Below are 25462 nucleotides of genomic sequence, written 5' to 3'. Positions count from 1 at the left end.
CTATAGGAAAGGCTGGTAGCACTGCCTATTATTAAATTTGCCTAACACTTCCCATTATAAGACTTGTTTTCAGTTGCTTATAGCTCTGCCAAACAAACCACTTGGGCTGAAATTTTCCATGCTGGCTATCAGCCTCAGGCTGAATTTTTTTCGGTAAATTTCTATACTTTGGAATAGGGACTTGAAATTCGGCAGTGGGTGCGTGCACACTCTTTATGTCACGGATGTGCCTTTGCCCCATGAAAAATTTGGTCAAATTCAGCTAATTTATAGAGTTTAGCAGCTAAAACCTTCAAAGATTCCATTCTCACTGAGCATGCTCGAGTCTCTCATCTCTCCTAGTGCTGACCACACTGTGCATGCACCATCCCCACAGAGGGACTGAGCATTCTCCCTCCAGCCCAGGGCTACAGAGACAAACCCAGACTTTCCCTGTAATGGCTATTCCAGGCCAGGGTGGCAGAGTGACTCCCCTATTGGTACCCAGGCTGGGTGGAGGGGGAACCTATCTGCTTCAGATGCAAATGGGACAAGATCCTGAGCTAGGATATTGTGGTGGAAGGCTGGAAATTCAGATTTGGACAAGAACCCAGAGAGTGAAGACTAGGACTGGAGGCTGAGCGGGGATGGAGACTGGGACTGGCTGGCCAACAAGATAAGGAACAAGTGGGGTGGGGGAAAAGGTGGAGGGAAGGGAGACATGTTTGACAAAGAGCCAGCGTATGTGGGGTGAACTGCAGCTGTCTGAGCAAAGGGACAAGGAGTTTGGGGAAATGAAGACACAGACTGAATGAGAAGCTTGAGGAAGAAGACTGGGACTTGAGGCAAGTGAGGATAGGGAACATGGGTGTGGGGAGAGGCGACTGGACACGTAGGCTGGGGTGGAGAGGAAGATACACAGGTCAGGGTGGGCGGGAGGAAACAGACTGGCTGAGTAAGGAGGCTAGGACAGGGAGTCTGGTGGGGGTGAGTCTAGGAGTTCTGAACAAGGAGACTGGGATGGAGATCAGAAGACCTGAGGAGTGAAGACAAGCACTGACAATGTGAAGAGAATGGGACTCATGAGAAGCCAGTGGTAGGGAAAGAGACAGGCCTGAGACAGGGACATACTGGAGGGGATAGGGAAGAAGAGTATATTCCTACTAAATGTGCTTCCCTCCAGAGCCTAGAATACAACCCAAGTGTTACCATTCCTCTGCTATAAGCAAATATCGGTGACACCCACTGTGAAAGCCGAGTCTAGTGCTGGTCCACATGGAGAATATCAACTACTACTACTACTAATTACTCTATCAACTCAAGCGGTGGATCTTAAATTTCCACCTCTGTTATGAATAATAGGGATTTCAATATGATGCCATATAATGGAATTTCTGCGTGCTTATTTTTTTCTCTTTTTCTGGTTTGCTTGTTTTTTTTTTTTAATCCTAGGAAATTACACCCAAAAGTCCATTAAAAGAAAATTATTAAGGTTGCAAAGTTAAGCACTCAAAAGTTAGGAAATGTCAGAGTTAAGGTTGTCTCTGCAACCTTAATTTGACCTCTTTGTGCAAATATATTATATATAGTCAGTTAATTACATGATCACATACTATTTTTATCACAGCACTCCTGCCTCATTCAGTACACAGGATGCACAGTGCTCAATTAATGAGCAGCTATTCAATATTTTGTTTTATCTTTATTGTTCAGTGTCTGGCTTAGACTTTAATTGCTGTACACTATTCAAAGCCTGCTCTGAAGACAAATTATTCATTTTCTCATTGGCTTTTTCTCTGATGCTCAACACTGCAGCATCTGCTTGCTTCACAAACATTAATGAATTTATTTTCAAAACACCCCTGTGAAATGAGAGGGTAGCGCTATCTATAGGCGCCAACTTTCTCCGGCGCTGGTGGGTGCCAACGCCTCCCCCACCTCTTTCCCCACCCTTGGCCCCGCCCCCATCCCCAAAGTCCCGGCCCTAACCCCGCCCTTCCCTGCCCCTATTGGATCCCTTCCCCAAATCCCCGCCTCTTCCCCCAGCGCGCTGCGTTCCCCTTACTCCTCTCTCCCTCCCTGTCCCGTGAATCAGCTGTTTCACTGTGCAAGCGCTGGAAGGGAGAGCGAAGAAGCAGGACCTGGTGGCATGCTGGAGCTGGAGGTAAGCTAGAGCCGGGAGCTACCGGTAGGTGCTGAGCACCCATGGAGTCGGCGCCTATGACACTATCCTAGTTTTACAGATGGAGAACTGAAACACAGAGCGATTAAGGTCAAAAGCAACCACTAGTTTTAGGTGCCCAGTTTGAGACACCTAGGACTTGATTTTTCAGAGTACTTAGCACTATACCTCACTTTATATATTCAAAGCAAAGCTCCCAATGGCTTCAGTTGCAGCAGTGAGTGCTTCACAGTTCTCAGACTCTAGTGTCTCAAGTTGGGCACCTAGAAAATGAGGAACACACAGAGACCACCTGTGAAAGTTCAAGTGACTTCGTCATCACCACATAGGAACTCTGTTGCAGAGTCAGGGACAGAATCAAATTCTCCAGGGCAGTATTCAACCATGAGACCATTCCTTCTCTTATTGCAGACCTTTGCCTCATTTCCTAGACACATCCCATCTTTTGCAACAGATGAAGCAGGGGTCCTACACACACTTGTCTTCTTTAATACACAACCCTTATTCATCCACCGGGCAGGTCCAGCCTGTGCTCTAAATGAGGCAAGAGTTCTATGGAAAAAATATATGTGATCATGTAATTAAAGACTGAGTATTTGACTTTGTAAACATTGTTCTTTTTATTTTGTTGGGTAATTTCCTAGGTTTTTAAAAAAGCAGTCTGAGAAAACAGAAAATCCATCATGTGGCATTGTGCCAACACCCACACGTAGCATCATTAGTGGTGTAACCTTAGATCACTGACACAGATCTCTGCACTTTTGAGCTAATGAAGAAACAGAAGGCAATAGTAGCTTGTCATCCTCTATGTGGACCAGCCTCACACATTGCCAGTGGATTTCACTAATATTTGCTGACAGCAGCGGAATGGTGAGTTTCAGGAATCATCACTCCATTCCAAGTTCTGCAGGGGAGTGTTATCTAGTGGGCACAAGTTCTCAGAACATTTTGCTCAAGCATGACCCCTTCTGTCCTGTCCCCTCCAATCTGTCTCTGTCCACTCCTGTTTCTTCTCTCCCTCATCCACTCTTGATCAGATCACAAACTCACACGCTCCCGGTCTTTGTCTTTATGACCCGTGGCCTCTTGATGACAACTGGCACGTAAGATCTCTAATGAAAGCCTGTGTCATACTGCTCCTCTTAAACAATGCAAGAAGTATATAGGAGTGATAGATATTTAAGGAGTTATGCATATATGCTAAAATTACATTCCCTAGGGATGTGAGTTAAGACAGGTCACCAAAAGGTAATAAGAATAGCCATACTGGGTCAGACCAAAGGTCCATCTAGCCCAGTATCCTGTCTTCCGACTGTGGTCAATTCCAGGTGACCCAGAGGGAATGAACAGAACAGGTCATCATCAAGTGATCCATCCCCTGACGCCCACTCACAGTAATCCACATAATCCTGGCAGGCAAGGGGGAATGGACGCTTCTCTCACTCTGGCTGGTTATATTCAAATTGAGTACTGTATGGTTCACAATGGGCATCCATAAAAGAAACAAAGAATCCTGTGGCACCTTATAGACTAACAGACGTTCTGCAGCATGAGCTTTCGTGGGTGAATACCCACTTCTTCAGATGCAAGAATGGGTATCCACTCATCCACTGAGCCAAATGCTAATGAAGGATTGTAAAATCTTCAGAGAGTAAATTAATAGGATGAAGTAAACAGCAGGAGTTATTTTGTTTAGGGGTAAGACAATGAACTTTTAGAACTATATCTGGGGTACATACAAATCTTCAATCTGCGGGGACAAGCAGCCAGCGAGCTTCATTTTATAAGAAGAGGTCTCAGCTAATCTTATTGAATAACTGGAGAAATTACTTGTGGTAAGCTATCTCGTAGGAGCTAGGAGAATACCTTGTTAGTTAAGTTTAGTCTCTAGAAAGTGTGTTACAATTTTGTTTTATATTTAACCATTTGTTATCCTTCCTTACAGGGAATGCAAAAACATGATCTCAAGTGTCCCTAGCCTCTGTTTGCCAGAAGCTGGGAATGGGCGACAGGGAATGGATCACTAGATGATTACCTGTTCTGTTCATTCCCTCTGGGGCATCTGGCATTGGCCTCTGTGGGAAGACAGGATACTGGGCTAGATAGACCAGTGGTCTGACAGTATGGCCGTTCTTATGTTAACTGATTTTTATTTTAATTTCTCTTCTTTCTTAAATAAATGTCCTTCTGTTTTATAATTGAACTCAAGTGCTGTGCACAATACAGGAGTTGTGGTCTAAGGTGAAACTGGTTAACTTTGAGAATAGAGGAACTGGGATTTCTGTGGGTATCCAGTGATAGGGGCAAAGGCGTGGCTCATGTAGCCCAGAGGAGGGTGCTTGAATGGCTGATATGCTGGTTGTGCTAGGAAGCAAACACCCAGCAAGTACAGGCAAGACTCCTCATGCTAGAGGCAGGTGGTAACATGGTGACTCTCAGCCCTGGGGGCCCCAAGAAATCTCTCTGCGCAATAAGTCCTAGATCCCCCCCCACACATACACACATACGCGCGCTCCTCATTCAATCGGTCTTTCTCCATTTCTTCCTGGCTTCCAGTCATCCTCCTTCCCCTTCCTCCTCAGCTCCTAATTCCACACCCCTGAGTGAAGTACTTAAACCAACCTAGTTCCTGGTGTAGACAGCACTAATTTGACAGAATGGACCTAGTTACCACCTCATGGGGGAGGCAGATTTACAACAGCAATGGGAGACCCCCCTCTTGTCACTGTAAAGAGCGTCCACCCTGAAGTGCGGTGGCTGTGCCACTGCAATGTTTCTAGTGAAGCTATAGCCTCAAGTCTCCCCCATGGCTCCTTGTCTAACCAGTCCCAGCCTCCCCACTCCCTCTGGTGATCAAGTGATCACTTGATCATTGCCTGTTAGGTTCACTCCCTCTGGGGCACCTGGCATTGGCCACTGTCGGTAGACAGATACTGGGCTAGACGGACCTTTGGTCTGACCCGGTACGGCCATTCTTATGTTCTTATCCAATCTCACTGTAACCCTGAAAAGTGGCTTTCCCACCCCCACCCCCTTTGTTTCTTTACGCAGTTCCTAGTCTACTTGTCCAACCCAGCCCCTCCACCCCAAGTCCCAAATCTCCCCTCCACCCCCCAGCTCCCATTTCACTTTCCTTGACCGGCTAGTACCACTCCCTCCCCCACCCCTCACAGTCATGGCTTACACTGTGATTAGGCAAAGTAGAAACAGGCTGTGAAACTTCTTAGAACTACTAGGGAAAATAAAAGTCATTTGCCAGCTACCTAAATGTATGACAGAAGAAAGAGGAGTAAGGTGCGAGGCTTCACAAGGGATGACTGAGGATAAAATTAAAAGGGGTATAGGTGAGGACCAAGTGCTGTTTGTTAAGCAACCGATAAACATGAAAAGGGGAGAGCACAAACCATTCAAGGCCATATGCAGGGGCGGCTCTAGAAATTGGGCTGCCCCAAGCAGCGCGGAGCGCTGCGCCGCCCTTCCCCGGTCCCGCGGCGGGTCCCCTCTTCCCGCGGCTCCGGTTGAGCTCCTGCCGGCATGCCTGCGGCAGGTACAACGGGTGCCCGGACGAGCCGACCTGCCGCAGTCGGGAGCTCAACCGAGCCGCTGAAGACGGGACCCGCCGCAGTCATGCCTGCGGCAGGTCCGCTCGTCCCGGGCTCCGGTGGACCTGCCGCAGGCATGCCGGCGGGAGCTCCACCGGAGCCAAATGCCGCCCCCCGGGAAACGGCCGCCCCAAGCGCCTGCTTGGCGCGCTGGTGCCTAGAGCCGCCCCTGGCCATATGAACAACATTTAAACGTGCAATGCTGCCTTACAAGGTTAATATAAAAAAAACAGGAGTACTTGTGGCACCTTAGAGACTAAGTACTCCTGTTTTTTTTGCAGATACAGACTAACACGGCTGCTACTATGAAACCTGTCATTATGCAAGGTTAATATAGGATATCAACTCTCCTGGGTTAAAGCTCTCGACCCCTTTGAGATGTTACAAATTTCCAAGGTTTGGGCATGTGCCAGTTGTCTGTAAGGGGAAAATGAGTTGTGGAGGAGAACACTTGTGTGAGAACTGTTTGGGAGGAACAGAACCTAAACTGCAGCAATTGTGATGATAAGCTCAGTGCAGCCTACAAAGAGTGTGTGGCAGCAGAACGAACTAGAGAGACAGAGAAAATTAAAACTATCCATAAAAAATCCTATGCAGAAGCTATCAAAAGGTATTTACACTGGAACGTGGAGAAAGAGGAAAATGCCAGAGAGGGAGAAGAGGTACTGGTACAACAGCAGCACAGTTCAGGGCAGGAAAGATAAAATAAGGGGATGAGATGAAGATGTACTGCTTGTAGGCCAAGAGAAATGTATAGTATTTAGGATAGAAGTATTAGTTGCACTTTACATACAAGGACTTTACACACAGGGAAGACAACTAAAAGAATAAAAATTATAACAAAAGCGGCAAAAGGGGTCTATTTTTTTTCCTGGAATGCACATAATGTACTTGTATGTGGTCAGGAATTGGAAAAAAAAACATGACTTAAAATTATGGAGAAAATGATACAAGTGTTTACTAGCATACCTGGTCAAACTGAAATTATAAACTGTGTACAGAGCGGTTTCAGGAAAGGATGATGCACAGTTGGTCATATTGTAAGATTAGAAACAGAAATACAAAAAACCACTAGGAACAGATAGTTATGGTAGCTGTCTTTTTGGACTTTGAAAAGGCCTATGACATGCTACAGAGGGAAGGCTTGCTGTATAAACTTGCTGCAATTGGAATAAGAGGAAGAATGTTCTGGTTCTATTTAAACAACAGAAGCATACAAGGCAGGGTAGGTTGGCTTTGCAGAATATTTATAAACTTACTAACGGCATTCCACAGGGGAGTGTTATCAGCCTAACCCTGTTATATATTATAATTAATGATCTCCCAGAGAGTATACAGGCAGGAATAGGTATTACTCTATTTGCAGATGACAGTGCTATATCTGCAAAACACGAAGACTGTGGAGAGAACCGATGAGATGCTCAGGTGGATTTCAGAATGTGGACATATTTGGGGATTTACATTCTCACTTGCTAACGCAAAGGGAATTATCTTCACAAAAAGGAAGATTGGGGAAAAATGGAACCTATATCTCTTTACAGAAAAAAATACAGGTGGTTAAAAATTTTACAGTATTTGGAGTTATGCTCAATAACATACTAACTTGGACGGGTCACACTGATAATATCAAGACTAAATGTAAAGATAGGATAATTCTGCTTAAGGTTTTGCTGTGAACAACTAGGGTGCAGATAACATGTTGCTGATGGTAAACAAGGCATTAGTAAGACCAGTTTTAGATTATGGATGCCAAACCTTTAATTCAGCTTCTAAATCAACACTAAAAAAAATCAGAGCTGATCCAAGCCTAAGCAGTATGAATTGCATGTGGTATGAATATGAGACTCAGTTGTGTGTGCTGCAGATAGCACCAGAGAAATGCTTTAAGGATGAAATAGTTAGAGTTCACTGTTTTAATTAACCTTAGCCGAAAAGGTTAAGATAAGAGTACTAAAAGAATTGACAAGGATTGCTGGGAATTAAGTAGACAAGAAGTAACTGGGCTCCACAAACTCCCAAGGGGTAACAGGGTCAAAAGGTGAGAAACATATTTGGATGAAAAGGAAGGTCTAGAAGAAATTAAAATCTTTAATTGTGCGAATCGTGCGAATTCAAATTGTAGCTGGATGGTTGTCTTTCCAATTGTGGATATGGGATTATATGATAAACCAAAGGGACGAGCACGATTGTCAAATATGACAACTATAGTTTATGAGTTTGCACAGGGCATAAGGGGTCAGCATTGCCAAATCTACACTGATGGATCTAGGGATCACAACACAGGAAGTCATAATGGCCTCCGTCATGATCAGGGAACAAAATCACGTCCGGAGAGGGACACCCTCGCGTGTGCAATCCAAGGATGGGGAGTCAGACTGGTAGAGAGCTCACCTCCAGCAGAACTACAAGAAGGTGCTGCAGCAGTGAGTAGTAAGCCCGGTGACAATAAGAAAATCAAATAAAACATCATGTTATTTGAAGGGGATGAGGCAGGAATGCTGTAACATTTGAAGGCGTCAGACTAAATTTCTGATAAAATAGGATATCTAAATAATTGCATGCAAGAACACTTCCAACATTTTCCTTTCCCAGTGCTGATAAACAGGTTTCATTGCTAGAGTTGGTATGGCATCAGTACAAAAAAAAAAAAGTTTTTTTTTATTTGCTCAGATTCTTAAGTGGCTGGAATTGTAGAGAAAAGAAGATATATTGTACAGTCAGGTAAAGTTAATTAGTATTGTTTCTATCCTCATTCTGAATTTAAATTGTTTGCACAACAGTACCTTTCTGCTCATTCACCTGTTTTTTAAATATTTCTGTGTATTTTGAGATACTCATTTATGATGGAGTCTGGTCTGTAATTAGAACACATTTGTACAATCACATGGTTTTGGGAGACTAATGTGACAATAGCTGATTTTAGATTATATGAGAAACCTCTCCCTTCTGATGCTGGGGGAATGGAGTAGGCTGGAGGTGGCACCATAAAACCATACAGAAGAGCACAGAGCCATCTGGTAAAAATCTCAATCCCCCAGCATTTGTTCAGCTTTGTGGAAGCACTCTCCCTCCAGCCAGGTCAGCGTGGCTGGGCCAATAATAATGCTGTCACTGACTGGCTAGACCATGGTGTCCTCTTGTGTACAAAATGTGCAGCCAGATTAACTTCCTTCATGTTTTATTGCTTAAGATTTATGTGATGGAAGAGAATATCACTTAATGCAACTTCTCTTCCTAGCCAGATTTCCCTTTCCCCCAAAGTCTGTCTGCTATGTGGATCTTTTAGGAGTCAAAACTAGAGCTGTCAACGATTAAAAAAATTAATGGCGATTAATTGGACTGTTAATAATAGAATACCATTTAGTTAAATATTTTTGGATGTTTTCTACATTTTCAAATATATTGATTCGAATTACAACACAGAATACAAAGTGTACAGTGTTCACTTTATATTTATATTACAAATATTTGCACTTTAAAATGATAAAAAATAGTATTTTTCAATTCACCTAATACAAGTACTGAAGTGCAATCTCTTTATCATGAAAGTTGATCTTACACATGTAGAATTATGTAAAAAAACTGCATTCAAAAATAAAACAATGTAAAATTTTAGAGTCTGCAAGTCCACTCAGTCCTACTTCTTGTTCAGCCAATCGCTCAAACAAGTTTGTTTACAGTTGCAGGAAAAAACGCTTCTTGTTTACAATGTCATCTGAAAGTGAGAACAAGTGTTTGCATGGCACTGCTGTAGCCGGTGTTGCATATTTATGTACTAGATGCGCTAAAGATTCATATGTCCCTTCATGCTTCAACCACCATTCCAGGGGATGTGTGTCTGTGCTGATAATTGGTTCTGCTCAATAACAATCCAAAGCAGTGCAGACCGCTGCACATTCATTTTCATTATCTGAGTCAGATGCCACGAGCAGAAGGTAGATTTTCTTTTTTGGTGGGTTGGGTTCTGTAGTTTCTGCATCAGAGTGTTGCTCTTTTAAGACTTCTGAAAGAATGCTCCATACCTCGTTCCTCTCCGATTTTGGAAAGCCATTCAGATTCTTAAACCTTGGGTCGAGTGCTGTAGCTATCTTTAGAAATCTCACATTGGCACCTTCTTTGTGTTCTGTGAAATCTGCAGTGAAAGTGTTCTTAAAATGAACATGTGCTGGGTCATCATCCGAGACTGCTATAATATGAAATATATGGGAGACTGCAGGTAAAACAGAGCAGGGGACATAAAATTCTCCCCCAAGAAATTTAGTCACAAATTTAATTAGTGCATTTTTTTTTAAACCAGAGTCATCAGCATGTCCTCTAGAATGGTGGCCGAAGCAGGAAGGGGCATACGAATGTTTAGCATATCTGGCACGTAAATACCTTGCAATGCCAGCTACAAAAGTGCCATGCAAATGCCTGTTCTCACTTTCTGGCGACATTGTAAATAAGAAGAGGGCAGCATTATCTCCTGTAAACATAAAACAAACTTGTTTGTTTTAGTGATTGAATAAAAAGTAGGACTGAGTGGACTTGTAGCCTCTGAAGTTTTACATTGTTTTATTTTTGAGTGCAGTTATGTAACAAATCTACATTTGTAAATTGCACTTTCACAACAAAGATTGCACTACAGTACTTGTATCAGGTGAATTGAAAAATACTATTTCTTTTATCATTTTTACAGTGCAAATATTTGTAATATAAATAATATACACTTTGATTTCAATTACAACACAGAATACAATATATATGAAGATGTAGAAAAACATCCAAAATATTTAATAAATTTAAACTGGTGTTTTATTGTTTAACGGTGCGATTAAAGTTGCAACTAATCACAAATCATTTTTGAGTTAATCATGTGAATTACCTGTGATTAATCAACAGCCCTAATCAAAGCTATTTGGGGAAGAAGGAAGCCAATTGCCCTACCTAATTACCTTTCTCCGGCAAGTGAAGCCATTAGGCTTGTTTTGTGAAGAGATTCCTCAAAGTTCTCTCAGTTTTAATGTGGTTATTAGAATAATAGCTGAGACAGTCAAATAAGTTTGTAATAACATTCAAATTATTGTAGAAAAGGGATTAATTTGAAACAAAACCAAACCAACTGAAAACAGACTTATGATCCACATTATAAATCTACTGAGCTAGAAGATCCTTTTGCAACATCAGTAATGTCCTGACACGGCTAAAACTGTGAAGAGCAATGGTTGTCAAGATTAAATAGTGTTTCAACAATGTTCCTAAATTGTGCCTTCAACTCTGCACAGCTGTTGCAAGATTTGGGAACACTATTAAAACATGGCTTAGTCACATTTACACTGGCAAGAACAAACATTTTATATTGTTACTTAACACACTTCTACAGCACACTTGGGACCTTATATGGAAAAGCCAGCTCGCCAATCCACTGTAAGATATTTATCCTCACTGTTTCTTCTTGTTTTTAAAAACAGTGTCATTTTTAAAGTGCGGGCATGCACACCAAAATTACTGTAAACATTACATCCTTGTGTTGCATATTTATTCTCCATCAATGTCTGCAGTATCAAATTTGCTCAGTTTACAACTTAAAAACACAATTTTTCTAATTGCCAGCAATGCAAGCTTAATCAGCTACCTGAAAAACAAATGGTGTCTCTTCTGCTTCATACATCATCACTAACTATAACAAATTCTGAATCAGAATTTAGAAGACAATTCTGTAGATGATTCATGAGGCAGAAAAAAATACAGCTTGCTCTTCCACGGATAGATGGGCTTTACAGTGCTAGGAGTGGTAAAAACTCATTTTTTTAATAAGCAAACTAAACAAATGTGACTGGGAAGACATGAGGATAGGGGTGGTGAAGAGAGCGGATATATATGCCATAATATGGAGTCATTTTTCCCTCACTCATAACAATCACTATAATCCTACTTTAATTTATTCTGAGACTATTTAGGAAGATTAGTATTTTCTACCACTATCATTGTTTTCTGTTACTGCCTTATTTTCTTCACATTCTAATGTCTTTATTGACTAATAAAATTAGTCAAGGCTTGAGTCCTTGGGGATATTTGCTTTTAAAGAAAAAAAATAGACAAATTTAAAACTAATTGCCAGAGCTGGTAAAATTCATTCTGAATGAATGAATTACTTGATGAATTTAACCATTTATTTTGTTCTAAAATACTTTGCAAACATGGCTTTATGTTTATGAATTATGACAGCTTCAGTGGGATTAAACTAGTGCACAGGCCCCGTACTAGCTCTCTACACAGGTGTGAAAATTGTTTTTTCCTGTGTGAAATTCAAACAAACAAACATTCACAAACAGTGGGGAAAAGGCAGCACAAATGTGGAAAAACCAAACACCTTTTTTGCATTCCCACCCAAGTATTTCTCCTGCTCCAATAATTGCAAACAGCAAGATCCTGCATTCATCTCAGAGGATTGCTACTATTTTCAACAGATGACACTGAAGGTAGAATTTTCTCTCTCATCTATTACCACTTCCCCTGCTTCTGAATATTTTCTAAATATTGCAGTATCTTTTAAAGAGTCAGGGATTTCTTGTCATGGTTTTCCCTCCAGGAATTTGAGCTAGATTCCATCTGAGTCTGAAATATTGTCAGATGGTGGCATTCCTTGATCTCCTATTTTGGAATGCATATTTTTAAAAAATATTTTTCCCTCTGAAGAGTTTACATCAATTTCTTTGGGTATCAAACTTTTATCTAACTTTGGGCTCAATCATGTGCCCATCTTGCATGCCTATACATGAGAGTAAGGGTTGTAATAAATCCTCCTCTATTCACATTACCCACATCACTTATACAGAAGGAAGAACAGCCTTCACTACTCCCCTTCCCATGCAGACTGGCAGGGTGTAGGTACATCTTTGGCTGTAGGCACTACCCTTCCGTCCAATGCACCAACTAGTACAGCTGAGTCAGTGCAAAAGGGGAAACTGACCAGATTGAGACTCACACAGTAAGTGTCTGATTCCTGCTCTGGTTTGGGAACCAACTATCCTTTGCCTGGTTCTCAGACTGGATAGTAAAGCTATAAATTAGAGCTGGGTGGAGGGTGTAAATTCCATTTTTTACAAAAGATTTTGAAATTTGGCTTTGTTCCGAATCAGAATGAAAACCAAACTTTCAAAATGCTCAATGAAGGAAAAAGCTGATTATTTTTTATGTTGACTGAAATGTTTTGCTTTAACAGAAGCTAAATGTTTCATTTTAATTTTGACATCTTAAACTTTGTATTATACCAAAAAAAATTCAAAATAAATAGTCCCTTTAAACCAAAAACCATCTACATGTTTTGTTCCAAAAACGTAGAAATGAGACTTCTTCCGACCCTGCGCCATTCGGTTTCCTTCCAAAACAAAGTTCCAACAAAACTGACCCAATTTTGTGAAGCATTTTGAGTTTGATGGAACTGCATATTCTGAGGGAACGTGTGTCTTCTGAAGTTTTGCCAACCGGCTCTAGTTACAATCCAGTCTTTTGTAAGAACCAAGTTCCATTGCTTCTTTTTAAACATTCACTTCTTTTGCTAGTTAACCAATCTTTCCATTTCTTAGAGGCTTGTTCCTTTCCCAGCCCTCTTCATCTTATATACCTATACCTTATATACCTCTGATTTCCAGTTTCTTGTTCTCCCCTTTCGCTCTCATCACTCCTTCACACTTTTACTGCTACCTTTCCTGCATTGCTCTACACTTGGTTTACATCTTGCACAGGATTCCTGCTCTCAGTTTACCTCTGATACTTCAAGTTTATCTGACTCAAAATTTCTTTTTTAATTCTCAACTATATAAATCAAAACAGTCCGACAGATTTCCATGGTCAGTTCACATACATTGAGGTATTTTACTTAGACCCAAAGATTTTCTTAGTCTGACTTGAAAACTGTCTTGGTCCAGCTTTAATGGTTAGGTGAAACCCAGATAGAGAGGGAGAAATCAGCTGTGTGGAAAATCTCAGGCTTTTCTATTTCCTACTCTAAGCAAGCAAAGTGCCATGTTACATGTGGTGTTTCTTCAAAGTACGGGGCTAGTTATCAGTCAGCCAAGGGGGAGCAGAGGCAGAGCCCTGGAAGGAGGGAGAACTTTTCTCCAACTCAGTCCCCCTACTGATCTCAGGCTGGTGATCCATCCTTTCTCCTCACCAAACCACCTTTCATCAAAGTCTGCTTCTCTCACAATTCAGCCCAACGGGCCTGTGATTGGCTGTATGAGAGCCTGGCCGTGTGGGCATTTCTGGCCCAGAAGCTCCTGTAATATTAGGCTATGCTACACTCCTGTGTGGGCTTGCCTGAGGCATATCAGATCGAAAGCCACAGGGCAGTGTATGCTTCACACGGTGCTATGAATGGAGTGGCATACCCGTGTGTTGCTTGAAATCCTTCTCAAGCTTCGGAGTCCTATTCCATTTGTTCCCTTGTTCAGGCCTCTCTCTTAGCCAGTGAAGGGTATGGTTACTCCACTTCTTGGAAGTAGAAAGAACTAAGAGATGGCAGCCAAAGGAGCTCATTAGTAGGTTCTGTATCAGGTCCCCAAAAGTCAATGCAAAGACTGTAGGGAATGACATCAACAAGGTCTCAAGGTACTTTTACCATCTACTGCCAGGGAGGAACTTTATCCAAGCTTGAGGCCTGGCAGCACAAATCAAAGCAAGCAAGCAGGCATTTGCATTCATAGACCTAGGTGCATGCTGTAGATTTATACACCTTGAGCCCATTAATCTAAAACACTACCCAAAATCTCGTGAATAGCTGTTACGGAATGTGCAATGTATCTGCTCTATAAAGCCCCACATTTATTTTAAAGTCACAATAAGCATCTAGCTATGGAATGAAAAACTGCATGTTTACAATACTAAGCTAATAGATGAGTACTAAAAAATGGATAACCTCAATTTCTTTCATATGAATACTTGCATTTAAATAGCCAAATGGATTTTTGTGAAGAAAAAAAACCATATTTATCTGTGGGACCCAGATATTATATCATAAGTTTTACTCTTGGAGAAATGGTTATGGCAGAGCTGTTAACAGGGGTTCATATGTCAAAGGCTGGCAGAACATTAGCTATAGCGGTTAGAGAGGAAATACTATTACAATAGCCCTGTCTCAGCCCCAAAACAGTCCAATTTGCACGGTGGAGACTGTGGTTTTTCTGCAGCCTAAGAGAGGTTAGAATCGGAATGAAAAGCATTGAAAAGCAAAAGCCCAGTAGTAGTGATTTCAAATCAGAAATTAGATTAGAAATTACAAGAAATCCACCCCTAAGCACACCCATCCTTATCAGTTTCAACTGGATTTCCACCCATGGTCCAGTGTTTCTAAATTTAAGGACTGTGTTATTTAATTTAAACCAGTTTAGGGAAGATGCTCATTGGGGTATTTCAGGGACTACTCCAACATGTAGAATTCCCTGAATACAGTGAACATTACTATGTTCCCCCTACCTTCTCCCATATAGGCACACAAATCAGAGAGTGAAAATCTAACTTTTACCCATCCCTAGAATTCTCACTTGGGAACTAATTAGTTTACAGTCACCATATTAAAAACCAAGGTATGATTATTTTTAAATTGTATTTTGTGAGGTATATACAAGCTGGCATGGGTGCCCTATAAGAAGTAAAAATGTATTATTATTTCATGTCTCTGAGGGAAGTTCCATCAGAATAAATCTAAACAAATGCATGCAACCTAATCTTAATTTTGGAGGAACAGATTGGCAGGGAGCAGAATCTGCTTTTTTTCAACGGGTTTGTTTACATCTATTAGGAGCTAAGTTTAATAGCTAAACATTTGGTGCCATTTTTCCCTGTGCAGAATTAACCTGCATTTGGGAGTGGAAAATCTGAGTTTTAGCTCACAGAGTTATCTGTGTATTCCCTCATGGCAGGAGGGATAGGGTTCTCTCTTTGGTTCACCACCAAAACCCATGGAACTTGGGGGATCTCCTAAATGCAAAGAGCATGTAGATGGAGAGCCTTGGCCTCCACACTGCCAGTGGTCCTACAACATAGACCCACAGTTTTGGCTTGGGAAGAATCCAGCTGAGCAAGTGTCTCTCACATTCCCAGGTGCCTCCAAGCCCCAAGCCCATCTCTAGGCTTTTAGCTACTAGGTGAAGTTCAGTAGGTGGACCATGTCCCCTAGTAGCATTACACTTCCTTGCAAATCATTTAAAAAAGAAAACGTTACTATGTCTCCTTTGCATTTTTCTTTCCTTTAACTATATGACAGATATAATCCTGTTTTCCTTTTTTAATCCTGTTTTCTCCTCAAAGTTATTTTTCCTGTAGTGTGTAATATTTTTTTCCTCTCTCCCTCCCTTCTATACAGTGTTGTTTCGGGAACTCGCCTCTCCTTCAAACTCGCTACTCTTTTCTGGGGGTCCCCAGCTCTCTCTTTGCTCCCTTCCCACAGACTTTTACTCATTGTTTTCCCCCACCTAACCCATTGATTAGATACTCTTTTCTTCATTTTCACGGACACAAACCCTGCCCACCAGACATAGCCACTGCCCCTTTCCGGATATGCACAAGCATTTCTACTCTGACACACATTTCCATACATGCACCAATGCCCTCAGACAACTGTGCCCCCCTACATACCAACAGCCCTTTCCCAGAAAGGAATAATCACTGCTTCCCTCACACACACACACACACACACACACACACACACACACACACAGAATACACTCATCAGGGCTCAACTCACTCTGCCTTATCTAGTCTCAGACAAGGCAGAGCCAGCTAAATCCTAAGCATTTGCTCAGCACTGGGCAGTGCTCTGCTGAAGGAGACAGAGGAGAGAGATCTTCAGCGGGGAGGAGAACATTGGGAGTGCGATTGGGTCTTGAATGTTCAGTGATGCCAGGGCAAGGGATGAGGGAGAGAAAAAGGCAGAGCACTAGGACCCAACAGGAAGTAGATGAAGAAATCCTAAATAGGGAAAGGGTGTCCGTTTTTAAAAAGTTTTCTGCCACTTCTGACGTAGACATGGTCTGTCTATGGTAGCAACAGTCATATCTGGCTTGCATTTTACCAAAACTACAAAGTAGGGATCCTGTAAGACTCCTACAAAGGGGCTTTTATGTGTTCAAAGGGAAAGGGGAGCATGGCACAAAGAGAAATCCACCTCTCCATGCTATTCCAGCACTGGCCCATGAACGTAGGCTCCTGTTCATGTGTGGAAGCGGAGGGCTGCATACCCATGGGAGTCTATGCATTTGGGTTTGATTTCGCTTTGTAACAGCTGTAGCATTTTGCACTTGAAAAATCTTCTGTCAACATGGTACAGTACAAACAATACTCAGATGTGCCTTCAGTTTATAAACTTTGACTTCTCACCAAAGCCCATTTTTGCAAACGGGGACAGGAGAGACAAAGACAAGGAACTCAACCTCTGGCTAGGGCTGTGTATTTCAGGAATTACCACACCTTCAGTTAATCCACTAGTGATCTAAACCATATCCTTTACATAGGTTTTTAATTTGCTCCTGCCTTCTCAAAGACTTTCACATTTCCTTTGGTTGGTCATTTCTCTTTATATTTCAAGGAGAATCGCTTCACAGATTAATCTTCACACAGTGCAGGTCTTGTATGAAAGGTCATGGGAGGACTTTGTTTTTATTAATCATCCTGTTATAAAAGGCAGGAAATGGAAAAAGACAAACTGGAAATGTTAGTGAGGATGACATGGCAAAGAATTTAATAAACTCTGCAGCATTTGAAAGCAAAAAGCTGACAGTGTGGTAAGAAACAGCATAAATGATGCTCATGCAGGAGAATGGGAATGGTACGTGTCACAAGCAAGCTAAGAAAAAAAGTAGAAATGCAGTCAGATGTCCCCTTCAAGGCTGTGTATCCATAGACTCAGTTTAGAGAATGTGACATGGCTGGTTATATTGGTCTGAAATGCCCCATTCAGATAACAAGTGTTAATCCTAATGAGAAAAGGTGAAGTGGGTTTGTTGGCTGAGTGTCCCACTCAGGTATGAGGAAGTGGAAGTAGCCCTCAAAGGGAAAGGGTGTGTGCTAGGATTTAGTAAAGACAGCTCCTGAGGAAAGAGACCCTTGGAGCAACCAACCCTGGGAAGGTGTAGCGTAAAGATACAATAAACATAGGAGCAGCCAAATCTGCTCGATGGATTTCTCTGATAACTTAAGTACCATTGTAAAGGAATTTAAGCTATTTACTGACCCCTAGTATAGAAGACATGGCGTAGGTGTCCCTACATGCTGGTGAACTCCAGCTACCAGAATGGGACCTGGCGGGGCCAGGAGCAGTCAGTATCATACAAACTGGGCCTGAGGTGGCTTTGCTTTACACCAGGACTAGTGCAGATTGGCCCCAGGATTTTGAGCAGCATGAAGCTGGCTGAAAGAAGCCATCTTTGTTGCCACCAAGTCTACCTGCTCTGGTAGGGCTTAGGATCTGACTCAAAATGGCTGCCTCTCGTTACTTTAAAAAGTGTTATGTTTTTTATGTTAACTGCCTTTTGAAAAAAAGATATTTTAATTCTTCTTAAAATAAGATTAAACAGGTTTGTAATTTTTGAAAATCACTGTAGTTTTCCTTCATTAATACAATATAGGAATTGCCAGCACTGTGTAAATATATATTGCATGTACATCATTACCAGAAAGATCTTGAGATGCTGGAAGGATTTCAAACAAGAGATACTAATATGATTAGGAATCTGGATCGACTGACTTATGAGGAAAGATTAAACACACTATGTATTTCTTAGATAGGTGCTGACCAGGGAATGCCATGGTAATAGTCTACAAATATTTGAAGGGTATAAACAACAAGAAAGGAAAGGAATAACTAGGAATAATAGTATAACATTAAATGCCAGAAAATAAGACTGAATATCAAGAAAAAGTTTCTTGACACTGAGTATAAGTAGGATATGAAATAATATTCCAAGAGAAACAGTGGAAGCCCATTCCTTGGGAAACAAAGCTGGACAAAGCAGTATAAATTATACCATAGGGAACAATCCTGTACTGGCAGGGTATAGACTAGATGACTTAATAGGGTTTTTCTGGCTCTGATTTGTATGATTCTATTACATTATGCCTGTAGGATTTTAATAATAAATTGCACAGAATATTAGCTGGATGCAATTGTTCCAACCTTTTTTCTTATACTGTTTTACTGACAAAGGAAGGACTGTAATTCTAATATCAATTATCTTAGAAAAAAATGATCTGTGGTTTTTTTACCTTCCTACCTCCTGGGCACACATTTTTTTTTTTTTTGTGCTTGAAATACCCGTGGGTCTGATATTCAGCAACCATAATATTTTTGTTTCAAATATGCCCATTACAAAACAAAACCAAAAATCTTTAAGGAGAGTTTTCCATTAGAACTTGTTTTGTCATTGCACTAATGCTATCGCTTTTGGAAAGACACTGCTGTTAGCAAAAATGGAACGCCTTTCATCAAATGGGATTTGCTCCTCACTGGAGTGGAAACTAAAAAGAATGACATATAGGAGGAAGGTACCTTTTTGATGGTATCCAGCATAGATCGCCCTCCTTGCCAAGGTTTGGAATTCTTTCTGATACAAGTCAGGCTAGCCATGCTGTGCCACTTCCGGTCCTCTAGCTTCTTATGAAAAGCATTAGCCAACAAAAGCACAGTGTCATATATGTAGAGGTTCGAAATCTGTAAAGAGATTAGAGATTGATTATTAGCAGTTAGTGGACACACGCTGGCAGACAAAAGCTGAATTCATAATCTGTTTGTCTCAGCTGTTTATTGCCCACCCTGCCAAAAACTAAATGATTTACTTGGTATTAAACTGCTTAGGAAAACCTATTAAAATAACCATCCCTTAACTATGCTTCATCAACAATTTAGGGCCCTAATCCTGCAATGAGATCCACGCTACCTCCACTCCTGCATGAGGCACAGGGGCCCTGTTACGTGCACAGATCCAGCTGCTGGATTGGGGCTAAATTATTATCAGTTTCTCCTGTTTCTAGTCAATTTCCAAACAATTTCATTATCTGGTTCTCAAGCACTAGTATATTTTGCAATGTCTGGGCTTCCCACATGGTAAGTGGACTTGTTTGTAAATGTATCAGGGTCAGACAGCTCCTGTGCACCTGATGGTGGCTTAGGGTAGCTCTGGAGCACCGTGCCTCAAATTTTTCCAAAATCTTTCTGCAACAGAACTCAGTGGCCTCTCTCCCTGATACTTCAAAACAAACAGAGTCTTCACTCCAGTCTCCAGCTAGACCCAGCCCCACCTCCAGGAGGGTTTGTTCCACCCCCACATCCAGGGTTTCTTGCCTGGAGTCTGGCCTCTCCCAGAGTCCACAACTCCTCTCCAGCCCCATACACAGGTTTCTTCTCTTAGCTCTTCCTCAGAAGTCCTGACTGAGTCACATGACCTCCATCTTGCCCACCTGGGGAGGCAAGCTAATTACCAGTATGTCACAGCTGAGATGGGTTTTTCTCATTAAACAACTGGAATTTAATTTTTTTCCAAAAGCTTTTTACTAAACCAGCATTTTGAGACAAATATGGCCTGTTAATGCCCCAGTAGGCACACATTTTCTTTTTCATTTGTGGTTCATCATGGCATTTATCATGTAATTTTATGATTTTCAATCGATCAATCAGTGTATTTCTTAGTACGTTCAGTTCAGGTAACTGAAATGGGGAGCACGAAACGAGAGAGTGAGATGTTCTAGTCCCTATTATGAAACTCTCAGTGAAGTCATAGGATTTGCAAAACACTCACTTGTGCTCGTTTCTGTTTGATTACTTTCTAATATTTAAAATAGAAATTCTGAAATGTTTAGTAACTTAGCATCAGCACTGGATGCTCCCTATGCTTCAGTGAAAAAATGTCAGTGCCTAGTAAAAGTTATTTCAGCATTGTAAGAATTCCATAATGGTAATGTATTAACATATTAAATATGCACATAAGGCCTGTTTCTGCAATGCAATGAGTGCCCTCACTTTCCATTAACTTCTGTGGAAGCTGAAGGCTCTTAGCGCCTTACAGTATTAAACTCTCATAAGATATATATTTATGCCCAGAAGTTTAAGTGCAGCATCCAACAGAGGATATTGAAGCTCAGCAGAAGAAACAGAAACAACCTGCCTCCCCCTCTTCCAGTTATCTTGATTAACTTTTTTATATATTTATTTTTAAATGCACATTCACAAGTTCAGTCAGACATTAATGATAAGATATAATTCAGTATGAAGTAATAAAGGAGCAGAATTCACAAGCTCTTCTGAAACAATTTATAAAATGGCCTTTTTCAGTCATCTCTGTCCTCAGATGGCAGGGGCAGGTGTCCCACTAATGCTATCATAAAGAGACATCATTAGTTGCATCTGACAACATGGTGCTCAGAAGCAATATTAAGTTAGAAGACTGAATCATATCTAGGGCATTTGACGACACTCTTTTCAGATCATCTATCAGTCACTTAAAGTTCTTGGGCCTATGGCTGTCAAGGGGAAACTCAGGGTTTCCCGAGTTACACAAGAAGGGGTTCTGGACACAGTTGCCAACTTTCACATGATAAATAAGCACCCCGACTTTCACAGTAAGCCAAATATCAAGCTGATCGCACTTCAAAACAAGGCCAAAACAAGCCAATCCCAGATGTGTAAATACCCAAGGAACCAAAGTGTAGCTCTTGAATCCTTGAGGATGTGGAGGGAATAGTCAGTTTTTGGAGGTCTTCAATTGCGTTTTGTACTTCCCTGGGGAAACCAGGGGAATGGAGGCACAATTCCCTCCACACGACAATGCCTGTAGCTATACAGCACGATGAAGTGCCTGCCGCATCTACCGCTAATTTAAGTGCTGTCATTGCCACCCATTCCCCCTTCCTCCTACATTGCCTAAAATCAGGCCCAGTTGTGTGGCAGTTTTTCAGTAAATTCCTCCAGTTTGCTGTAATTCAGGAAATCTTATTTGGCAAGCTATGGCTGATCATGTTTAACTCAGAGGTTAGACATGACACCCATGAATTACAAGGTTAGAGACTTGGATGACTAAATCTTCATGTGATGTAAATCAGTGTCACTCCATGGCTGTGCTAATTTACACCAGCTGAGCATCCGGCCCAGACTAGTTAACAGTGCACTCTTTCGATAACTTAGATCACCTACTATTGCACTACCCAGAACGTCAAGGGTTGAATGTCTTTCAGCTAAAGCCTTATTTCCTCAAAGAAATTTACCCCACATTAACTTCCAGCGAGGGGAAATAGAAGAATGGGAAATAAATTATCTCCTGCTATAATAATATATGGTGGAAGCCTGGGCTGGAAAAAAAAAAACCCTGCAGGGAGGAAAGACAATAAGGTTACCAATAAGACCAAATTAGTACATAAAGGCTACAAATCCCAAGTCGTCATTTCCCAATAAGATGACATTGTTTTTATGTAATTTCTGTAACTTAATATCATGGGACTAGGAAATCTTTGTCACAGTTCACATAGGGGAATACACTTATTAATTTAGGAGCAATTTAGCTGTGCTTACATCAAGTATTAATAGGACACAAGTGTACAGGGTTCAGCAAGCATTAGCAATTTTTTAGTCCCTTACCAATATTTTAGCTCAGCATTTATGGCATCATTGGTCTCTGATAATACAATAGTAAATGCACTAGAGTTAATTTCTGTTTCTGCAAAATCCTACCCCCTCTTGGAAGTGTGTTGCATTAATCATAGTCCTAGTATGCATGACAGGGAAGCAATTTAAAGATTGTTCTGTATATTTATGGCTCTGCATATTTATATATATTCTGTATATTTAACAAGATGTTTAATGCACTGTGTATCTCAGTTATTGATATTCTTCTTATTCCAAATATCCTCTAACTCAGCAGTCTTTTGCAGAGGTGGATGGCCATTGGAATTAAGCAGCAGCACATAATTAGGTGATCTCCAGCCTGCCAAGAATGTGAAATGTAGATGTCTGGTAACCGCAAACAATTCCAGGAGGAAAAAAGAGTTAATACAATCAGCCTCGTTCTGTTCAGATAGCATAATTCTGAGGACAACTGCAAACTTTTCAACTGAACTAGAAGGGCACAACAATATCTAATTTCACACAATTACCTAACACTCTAAAGGCCTGATCCCAATCCTGTTGAAATGACAGTTTGATACAATGCACATTTCACAGAGCAAAGACTGGACTCAAGAGATTATGTAACCATGGTTATATTTTAAGCATGTTCTTGTGGTTAAGACACAGCACTGGAATTGAGACTCAGGAAATCTGGGTTAAATGCCCTGCTCTACCATAGACTTCTTGTATGATGTTGGGGTGAATTGATTAATCCATCTGTGCCTAAATTCCCCATCTGTCAACTGTGGTTACCAACATTTTTTCTCTGTCACCCCTCTCAGAATGCATGCTCTCCCACACAGAGACTGTCTCTTACTATGTGTCTGTGAAGTTTTGGTTTGGGCCCATAGGTGCTTATGCAATAGCAATAAAAATAATTTCTTGCAGCTATTTTTATCATAATTATCTTTGACCTGCACATCGCAACCTTAGTTATGTGCAGAATAAACCTTGTTTAATTCTGATGACATGTTGATTTTTGAATCATGCAAAACCACCATGAAACCATTACCACAAACATTACACTCATCCAGTATGTGGAATAGGGACAATTTTGTTTTAATGCCCTCCCTTGTAAATGTAAATAATTTAGTACGTCATCCTTTTCTTTCCGTGTTAACAACATTTGTTGAAGAAATATTTTTAATAGCTCTGCACACGGGCTTAAGTTCTCATATTCCTTTTCACCAATATTTTACCTTTTCCCCCTCTAGGCATCTGGGATGCAGTACAAATTCAAAAAAGGTAATTAAATAAAATTGGACCCATTATTCCAGAAGAAAAGCAAAAGAAAATGGGTAAGAAATAAGCTGTGAACATCAACCACTGAAAATCTGATCACATCCAGCCATACCTTAAATCCCTTCTCCAGGACTTCTATGTCCAATTCAAGATGTCATCTGCACAACCACCTCTTTGCTCTTGGTTCTTTTCATTCCATGCATCTCCCACTTGCTGCATCCAAAAATGTCTAACCACTACTTTTGTTTCTTTTTTCCATTCCTGCCTCTCTGCTTTGTTTCATATAGCCCCTTGTACCTGGGACCCCTTTCTGACACACTCTGGCCTCCTTCACCTTCCATGTCTTCTTCTAAACCTACAAGCCTTAGTTATCCCTAAAAAACAAGGTCACAGATGTAATAAGTGAAAAATAAAATAAATCTTGGAATCTATATGATTCATGCAATAGCAACTCAATCTATCTACCATATGATCTCACTGCTGTCATCTGACTAAAACTAGCTCTAATGAGGAAAATAAACCAAATATAACAAAATATTCCCACTCAATTTATCTGCCCCATGTTTTTCTTTAAGTCACAGCTGCATGTTTTGCATAGTGAAAACATGTTTTTATTACTGCTAGCAGCCTAGCAGAGAAAAAACAGCTATAGATGAGCCAAGCTGATTTTATTTTGCCTCCTCATGTACCACCAATAAAACTGTCAGCTAAATTCTGATTCCAGAATCTTTATATATTGTTGATGGTGATGTAAAGGGCACAAAGAACCCAGCTTTGTTTTTTCATATCCCAGGGTGTATGTGCGGTGCTAGCAGTTACAGTAATCTTCCCTCCCTCCTTGTAAATTGGAAATATTTGATATGGGAGTGCTTTAGAGAAAATAAATAATTCCATTCCTGCTATTCCCAGAGCACATTTCTGACTAGTCATATTTTGATGGCATAGAAATAGGTTAGAATGTTTTAAATGTATAAAGGATTCTGTGTTCCTATAAACATTACTTTGTACTATTGTAGGGAAGTACAAAAGGGCAGTGGACAAGCCCTGTATTTGTCTTTGGCCTGTGCAACATGGGAAGTCACATAGTATGCCATCTCCACATCTCTGATTCTCCTTAGAATACTATCGTAATTTATCCAAAATTGTCTTAATGTGTATATATATGTATACACACACATTATGCACATTCACCCTGGGAACATACCAGAAACAAAATTCTGAAATATCAAAATCTTCTACAAAATGGAATTACCTTTTTCCTTACAGCTCTACTTAATATTCCTATTCTTGTCTGCAGTGTTGTTGGAGTCACGTTGGTTCCAGGATGTTAGAGAGACACAGTAGGTGAGGTATGGACCAACTTCTGTTAGTGAAAGAGACAAGCCCTCTATATAAGCTTAAAAGCTTGTCCCACACCAGCAGAAGTTGGTCTTATAAAATACATTACCTCACCCATCTTGTCACTCCTATTCTTGAAAGATGGGCTGTGATCATGACCTCAGTTTCACATTTCACCCAAAAGACAACAGTACCCCCTAAAACCATCCTGCTGAAGTGGATCCGTGCGATCAGGTTATTAACATCTCTTCCTGTTGAACCTATGTTGTTTCCAGAGATCTTCCATCCACATATTGGCACTACCCAACCCTGCTTAACTTCTAACAGTATCACAGGAGAGGGAGCTATGACTACAGGTATTTCTTGGAACAAATAAATTGCTTATTGGCTACTTTGCTTTCGATTTTACTCCTTTCCACCAGTGATTCTCACAGTTCCTCAGAAAAGTAGTGTCTGGAGCCATGGGTCTCAAACCCGAGCCTCCGGGAC

General features: G+C 41.0%; 1 protein-coding gene across 11 annotated transcripts in view; it reads right to left on the bottom strand.

Annotated features, from left to right (window-relative positions):
* Positions 1-25462, bottom strand: part of GRID2 (glutamate ionotropic receptor delta type subunit 2) — a 1020962-nt gene that overhangs the window by 305751 nt on the left and 689749 nt on the right. For all 11 annotated transcript variants that reach the window (XM_039542696.1, XM_039542702.1, XM_039542703.1 and 8 more), the window contains one exon: positions 19289-19450. In XM_039542696.1, coding sequence (XP_039398630.1) covers positions 19289-19450 — 162 coding nt within the window. The remainder of the gene's footprint in view (positions 1-19288; positions 19451-25462) is intronic.

Source organism: Mauremys reevesii, linkage group 5 (genome assembly GCF_016161935.1).
Source record: "Mauremys reevesii isolate NIE-2019 linkage group 5, ASM1616193v1, whole genome shotgun sequence".
NCBI lineage: Eukaryota > Metazoa > Chordata > Testudines > Geoemydidae > Mauremys > Mauremys reevesii.
Note: the sequence above shows the minus strand (reverse complement) of the source record. Positions and strands in the feature narration are given on the sequence as shown.